The sequence below is a fragment of the Habropoda laboriosa genome, unplaced genomic scaffold (assembly GCF_001263275.1).
Source record: "Habropoda laboriosa isolate 0110345459 unplaced genomic scaffold, ASM126327v1 scaffold107, whole genome shotgun sequence".
NCBI lineage: Eukaryota > Metazoa > Arthropoda > Insecta > Hymenoptera > Apidae > Habropoda > Habropoda laboriosa.
The window spans coordinates 1,983,508-1,991,331 of record NW_017100249.1 but is presented as its reverse complement, the minus strand read 5'-3'; the positions used below and the strand labels follow the sequence as shown (position 1 = coordinate 1,991,331).

At 42.8% G+C, this 7,824-nt stretch overlaps 1 protein-coding gene across 2 annotated transcripts in view; it reads right to left on the bottom strand.

Annotated features, from left to right (window-relative positions):
* Nucleotides 1-7,824, bottom strand: part of LOC108572202 — a 43,031-nt gene that overhangs the window by 3,484 nt on the left and 31,723 nt on the right. For both annotated transcript variants that reach the window (XM_017934402.1, XM_017934403.1), the window contains exons 4-11: nt 7,277-7,780; nt 5,213-6,125; nt 4,025-4,138; nt 3,318-3,713; nt 2,413-2,759; nt 1,790-2,305; nt 1,588-1,700; nt 1,302-1,509 (exon numbers count right to left, since the gene is read on the bottom strand). In XM_017934402.1, coding sequence (XP_017789891.1) covers nt 1,302-1,509; nt 1,588-1,700; nt 1,790-2,305; nt 2,413-2,759; nt 3,318-3,713; nt 4,025-4,138; nt 5,213-6,125; nt 7,277-7,780 — 3,111 coding nt within the window. The remainder of the gene's footprint in view (nt 1-1,301; nt 1,510-1,587; nt 1,701-1,789; nt 2,306-2,412; nt 2,760-3,317; nt 3,714-4,024; nt 4,139-5,212; nt 6,126-7,276; nt 7,781-7,824) is intronic.

The following is a 7,824-nucleotide window of genomic DNA, read 5'->3' as shown; positions in this document are numbered from 1 at the left end:
CCTGGGTCGCTGTACGTACATCGAGCCAAACATAAAGCTAGCTGTCCTTTTCAGAGTAAAACTATCGCGAGTTGCTCTCGAGAGTATCTCTCGCTGTCTGAGAGCATTGCTCAACTCTCTGAGAGTTACGACTCGAATAAACAGTTGCATTGTAAACACGAGGCAGTTTCGTATTCTTGGCAGAACTCTCGTGCGAGTGAAAAAAGTCAAGAAAAAAAATTAGTGGAGAAATGAAATCACCCGACTGAGGACGAGTCGTCCTGCCCGATTTCCGATCGCTATACGCTCGCAACTGTTCTTGGAAAAATTTTAGGCCTTAACTTCTTAGAACTCGTTATATTGCTCGCGAGCCAAACATAAGAAACGCGAGCCTAGGTCGCTGTACGTACATCGAGCCAAACATAAAGCTAGCTGTCCTTTTCAGAGTAAAACTATCACGAGTTGCTCTCGAGAGTATCTCTCGCTGTCTGAGAGCATTGCTCAACTCTCTGAGAGTTACGACTCGAATAAACAGTTGCATTGTAAACACGAGGCAGTTTCGTATTCTTGGCAGAACTCTCGTGCGAGTGAAAAAAGTCAAGAAAAAAAATTAGTGGAGAAATGAAATCACCGGATACACAGTTAAGAAATGCAAATTCTGTCAGAGTCTTACTTTTTTATTGTATCCCTGTCATGACGATTATTTTATTATATTTACGATAGTTTATTATAACTTTTATCACTTCGAGAATAAATGTGTCATCAAAGAATTCCTTGTTTCGATTAATTTGTCATTAATTATTTTTCATTATTTTTGCTTTTTATTAAACACTAATGTACAATATGGGTTTCTAAGTGGTTAATTTACGAACAGACCATCATCCGAGTCATACTCTTACCTTGAACCGCATTTCTCATAACTTTCCCATCATTTCCGGGAAACATGACAATTACATTTTTCGTTGCTCAGGATGCGTAGAATCATGCTGTAAAAAAATTTTTCGTTCCGGCCGTATGCCAAAATTGGCCTTTCTTTAACATCCTCCTTTAAATTTCCCGCGCGGAAAATTTTGTCTACTTTACACAGACATGTACCCTAATTTTGTGCAGAGTGATCTGGGATATGTAATGCAACAAGACGAGAAATTTTCTTATAAATGAAAAAGAAGATAATCTAATACGTTGGCAATTCTGGGACAAAACATCTCGACGTGTGTGGCTCGTCATTCCAGCGCAGAGTGGTAGTAGATAACACAAAAACCGACAGAATTTTTGCACTCGTAAAACAGAACAAAGCATAACGAGGATAGGGTTAATCTTACAGTTGTAGCTTCACTCCTTTGGGAACTCTCAACGAGTGTCCAGCCTTGACGTGAGTCAGCACCTCGTTGTTGCTCATTCCTTGGAAGGGAAAGCTACCAAAGGTGACGATTTCGTAAAGCAGAACACCATAGGACCAGACGTCGGAGGCTGGAGTAAAGACACCTAGACCCAGAGATTCTGGAGCCATCCATCTCACTGGTAGCATGCCTGGATCAACGAATTATTATATTTAAAATTCCCAATGACAATGATCAACGATTCGTGCTGTCGATTGCTGAGTTCTACCTTTTCTATTGAACTTATAGTAGTCGTTCTCGTACATCGGCCTGGTCATACCGAAATCACCGAGTTTCACTATGCGTTGAGCGTTAACCAAGCAGTTACGAGATGCAACGTCTCTGAGAAACAAAAGCACAGCAATATTTTTCTCAGCATCCGAAAAAGTCAGATCCACTGAAATTTCTCCTTTCGATAATTTTCAGCTTACCTATGAACATACTTCATTTGAGCCAGGTAACTGAGTGCTCTGGCCACATCGAGCGCCATAGCAGTCAATTTTTTATTAGATATCTCGTCCGAGTCTTCGTAACTGTGATCGTTTACGAGATGTCTTCTTGCCAGAAGATAAGTCTTCAAGTCTCCGTAAAGCATAAACTCCATAACGGTTAACACAGGTTCGTTCTTTATGCACACGCCTAACAGTCTGATGATGTTCTTATGCTCGAACCTCTTCATCACCTCTACCTCGCTCAAGAAGTCTAATTTTTCCTCGGTGGAGCTTCCAACTTTCAGCATTTTCACAGCCACAGCGAGCCATCCTTTGTCAGGGAACAACGCTTCACCACCGTACACAGTTCCAAAAGCACCCTCGCCTATTTTACGATTGATAACCACTCTGTCTTTCGGGATCTCCCATTTGTCCAGGTCAGAAGTGTCTGCGTGTGCGAAGTCTAAGCCTAGACTCTTGATGTACTTCTCGTGTTGACGTACCTTCTCTTCGTATCTGTTGGAAATAGGCACAAACAACGTCAGATGCTTCCAGAAATAAAGATCCCTGAATTTCAAAGGTCTAAATAATTTGTAAATTTCTACGACGTTTCGATTACTCACTTTCTCTTGACGATGATGAAACCGATGATCAGTATCACTACAAACAGGAAAATGCCGAGAATGTTGACGATTACGAACGCGACTTCGCACGTTACGTTCAAGAAATCAGCGAAACCAGCGATAACACATCGCTGAGGTGGTTCAGAGCCATCGTCTGGCATAGTACGCGATAACCAGACAATGGCTGAGACGTTCAAGTCTAATCTACCACCGACGACCTCGTGCTTCGTTTCTGAAATGTTGGGGTAGAAATTACCGACCAGTCGGGTTTCGTTGTTCACGTGCTGGACGATGTTGATGACCGAGAGCCTCGAAGGACCGCCGAAGAATTTGATCCTCCCAGACACCTGAAATCGATCGTTAATTTTCCCGTGTGCAAAAATATAATGTCTACTGTAAGTTAGGGTGTCGTCCACGTAAACAAAAATTTATGTATTGTACGTACTTAATTATTTGTATTAGCACTGTGAAAGCAAGAAAAAATTACTAAGAAATGATTTGAAGACGCAGGAAAAATCATCTTCAATGAAAGTCAAGGTTGACATTTTTTTTTACTGTTTAAAGAGCACTTTAAGGTCGTTGAACTCTCCTCGATGCCAGCTACAAAATCACACTACAAAAAACGATGACAATATGCAAAAAAAATGAAGATGTCCTTGAAATAATATTAAAAATGATCTAGGAGAGACTTTTTGATCATCGTCAGATGCACAGTTTGAAACTACATAAACTTCTCCTATCGCTAGTGATTTTCTTTTACTTTCAATAGCAGCGGAAATAATTTCCATACTAAATTTAAACGAGACACCCTGTATATATGAAAATTGTCAAATCTGTTTGGTAAGAACTGTCTAATAACGATAGTAAATGCTTAATTTAACAATAGCGACATTTTTGTAGCATACCCCATAGAAATCCGTTTCGCCGATGATGTCAGTCAACCGGTTGACAGTGTGCTCGCTGTGAAGATCGAAAACGTAGCTCTGATTCTCGCGGAAAAGTCGATCCATAGCGTAAGCATAGGTCCACATGGCGTCGTAAGCGAAACCAGCGTAATTGGACGGTGGTTGATTCTTCTCCTGGCAATAACGCTCGTAACGATCACGCCACTGCCTCACCGTTATACCCTCTTGCATCATATCGTCGTCGGGGGCGAAATACGCGTGAGATAAGCCGAGGTAGCCGTTTACCGCTTTGCTCATTTCTGCCGTGGTACAAGGCACCTGTTCTCCCTTCTTGTTGTATCGATCGGTGTCGTACCATTCTGGCCGTAGCCATAGAGGCAAAAACCATACGTAGCCCTTTAACAGCCGACCGAGAAATTTATCGTTAAAATTCCATGTGGTTTCGCTGATTTTAAAGTAGAAAATTTATATTTCAATTTACTAAGTTTCTCTAGAGGATCTGCTTCGTGGTTTAACCCTTTCGCGACTGAATTGTCTCTTTCAAGAATTTTCTTATACTAATAACTCAACTATGTATCAAAAAGCTTTGTATATACACTTTTCCATCGAACCAAAAGAAAAGAAAATACCTAAAATATTTATGTACCTACGCAAGACTTACGGTTTATGCGAGTAAAATAGCAAAGTACTCTTTTTCGTGTTATTACCTGGACAGCAGTCATTTTCAATCTGTACGCTTCGCACATCACCTGCCGAGCTACCTGATCGTACACATCAGCGATGATGATCTTCGCTTTCTTCTGCTTGAAATCTTGCAGATACTGAAACGCAAAGAATCCAGACTTAGGCAGTACGTGACATCTGAAACTTCTTTGAAACACAGAAAGCAAAAAGTCCACAAATTTAACCCTTTACACCTAACCAATATTTCAAGAATTCCCTCCAACAAATCGACAACTACAGCTAATTCCAATAATTTATCAAATTGTGCAAATAAATTTTTCTTGAACATTCCAAGTTCCCAGAACGAGTGCGTACGATAAGCACAACCAACGTTTCCAAGTGCACAGGGTTAAAATCAATTTCACTAAATTCGTTCAATTCCCTCTAATCACAGTGGTTTCAAGACTCATTGATAACACACTTCCAAGAAGAAGAAGAAAAAAGAACTATCTCCTCGATAAATACAGGCGTTTTGCCCAAGGCCCCCCAAGGCTGAGCTAATAGATAACGTTACCCGGCGTTTATCGTAACGACGTATAAGTATGCACGCGTCGTTATTTCCCGTAATCTCTGCATGCCTAATGCCAGCAATATAAAACACTTCACCGCGAAATGAATAATGTCCCTGTCGAAACAATCATCGTAGAGTAGAAACCGACGGAAAAATTTCGAGAGAGCTTTAGCAAGCCGAGGGCTTTGCGCTCTCTATTCCTCCCTTGTCGGTTTCCTATTTGGGTATGGAGCTGAACTGACATTCGCCCTCGAATGTCCTAAGTTCAACACTTTCGGGTACATTCCCCCAGCATACAGTGGCACAACAGCCGAAACAACGCATTTTTTGGGAGACGTGCAACCCTCAACGTGGTTTAAATCTCATAACTCCTGGGGGCTTCGTGTAGCCGTAGATAAGATACCTCATCTCGGACGAGCCCCCATTTGTAGGAATCGACGGGAAAAAATTTCAACGAACCCAACGGGAATGGAACCCGGGACCTTAGGTTGACAAAGCCGAGGGTTTGCGCACTACGCCAACTACGCTCTCTCTATTCTCCCTTCTCGGTTTCCTATTTAGGTGCAGAGGCCCCGATACTACCAACAGTGTCACGCTCCAAAGATCTCACACAACTTTCACGAAACGCAAAAGACGTCTCTCATTTTCCAACGATCCTTACCTTGGTCATCACGTCAGCCTCGCGTTCCCTCGGAAACTTAGCGTTCGCCACGAACACGATACCATTATCCCTCAGAATGTCCTGCATGTACGAGATATACTCCGTATATTTCTGCCCATCTTCCGTCAACGAAGCAACTCTCTTCCATCCAAGCTTCTTCAACAACTCCAGATAAACGTGCTTGTACTGCTTGTTCTCGCCGATCGTGCGGAAGAAGTAAGGATACTTGGTACGATCGTTGAAGCTAGATCCTTCCGCGCTGTAACTGATCACCACGGTCCTGTAATGCTTGGAAACACCGACCAACGGTTCCACGGTCTCCGAACAAGCCGGTCCAAGAACACCCACCAACTTCTCGTACTGATTGTGCACTATGTAATCAATGAACGATCTCATGACCATGTCAGATTTACACTGACCGTCGTTCACCAACAACGTTAGATTGTAATTTTTCAGGAGAGTGTTATTTACGTTGATCGCCTCCTTCGCCATTTTCGAGGCGATCAGGATGGATTTGCCGGAGTAGAATGCCTCGTTCATCGGGAATATACCGCCTACGTAGAGAATGTTCTTGTCCACGTTGCTCGGCGTCCACATATCCAGAGTGTAGTTTAGATTGTCCCTGAGCCAACCGCAAGCGATCTCCTCTTCGTTCACGCTTCCGGAGAGTTTGTTGTGACGATTGATCAGGTCTTCGTACATCTCGCCGGTGAATTTCGCGCGATTGAACGCCTCGAAGGCTACATTATCAATGTACTCCAACCTTGCCCAGACTAGTTTGATCAATCTGTTCGATTCGTACTTGCAACCGATCTGTGAGTTCATGGCGCCGCAACGAGGGAACTCGATGGTGGAGAAGTCCCTCTCGTTCGGCACGACGGTGCTAGGTGTCCAGTGCATGATCACCAGGGACCTGTAGAAAATTCCTGTTCTTTTCTCCGTGTGTAACAATATGATGTAAATAGTGACGCGTGTTTTTCGCGAGCTCGCGTGGAGAAAAACAGGACAGAGTCTGGAGCGAACGGTCGGGTAATAAAAGAAACGCACTGGTCGGTGAAATGTTCGCGGGTGCAGGATGTTTTCGATTTCGTTCTATTTCTGGGACGACGTTTATTGCGCGACACGATCATCAGCGGAATAATATTGACCTCGAATTGAAAGAATTTCTCCGACTTCGTTTCTTCGTCTTTCTCGTTCTTTTCTATATCTAACTACTCCACGTGTACATAAAACAAAGTCAACGTGTATACACGCTCTTTTTCTTTCTTTTGTGGCACACGTTAATTGTGTACTGCCGGGTGAGAAAGTTTTGGATCACTGTGCGTTGCAGGTTGTGTGAAAATTTTGGGAACAGCTTTTTGGGAATGTTTCAGGATTAGAATTAACGGAGACGAGGTAAATTGGTGTTGACGTTGACGTGATTATGGTAGCAGGTTTAGTAATGTGTAAATTGACAAGTGGTGGACAAACTTTTGACTAGGACTGTACAGTGTCCTATTTAAATAAATCTCCGCGAGTATCTTGGAAATTATTGATGATAAAACGAGATAAACGTGGAATGTTGATTAGTACAAAATTAAAATAAAATTTGAATAGTTTCGAGGTGGACGTAATTTGACGTGAGTAGTTTTCTCGGAATGGTAAGTTTTTTCTGTAAAAAAATACTAAGCTACTTATGCCAAAGAGCCATTAATTCAGGAAAAATTTTCATTTCACTCAATTACGAATCAAGAGTCACTTCAAACAAAGTAAATTTTCATTTCGCAAAGCACAGAATGCTTATCGAAAGGCAATTACTCAAAACATTAGGAACTGCTCCACGCAAAAAAAAAAAGAATTCCAAAATTTCCTAAAAGAAAGGGGAAAAAAAATCTCCAACATTTTACTCCGACAATTACACCGCCGTATTTTTTCGCGACGTGTACGAGATTAAATAGAAACACGAAGCGTCAGGAGAGAAAAATTATGCAAACATATCTCGGTCGGTGTGTATCTACGTAAAAAATACCGTGTGTTATACCCGTTCGTAGGATTCGTGCATTTAAGAAATGTGCCAAGTAATACCTGTCAGCGGCTCGTGCCGTCGAGTTGAGACCGATCAACAGCTCTCTGCTCAAAGTTTCCGTCAGATACTTCAGATTCGGACCGACCCATGCCACTTTCACGTAGAGATTCAGCTGGTCGATGTGATCCTTGACGAAATCGGTGACAATTGGATCACCGGTTAACAGAAGCGCGCACGGTTTTCCCTGACAACGTTCAGGAATGTACATTCCACGATGGCAGAACGACTCCTGGCAGTAGTGGGTCTTCGTAACAGGGTCCACGGTGAAATTCTTCACAATGCCCAACGTGAACTCGTCCATGTCGAAACGAGCGGCTGTTTCACGGCTGGCGAAGGTTAACCAACTGTCGCCAAGCCTCGATAACGCTGCAGGCACGAACCAACCGAAATGACCCGGTGGAGCAATGGATCCACATTCCTTCACGTCGTGCGTGTATAGCAGAGGCATCGTGTCCATCTGAGGCGGGATCCAGACCTCCATGTTCACCATCGACATAGGAGGTCTGTTTGGAGAAAATTGTATGCCGTGAATGGGCTGTTTTTTCTT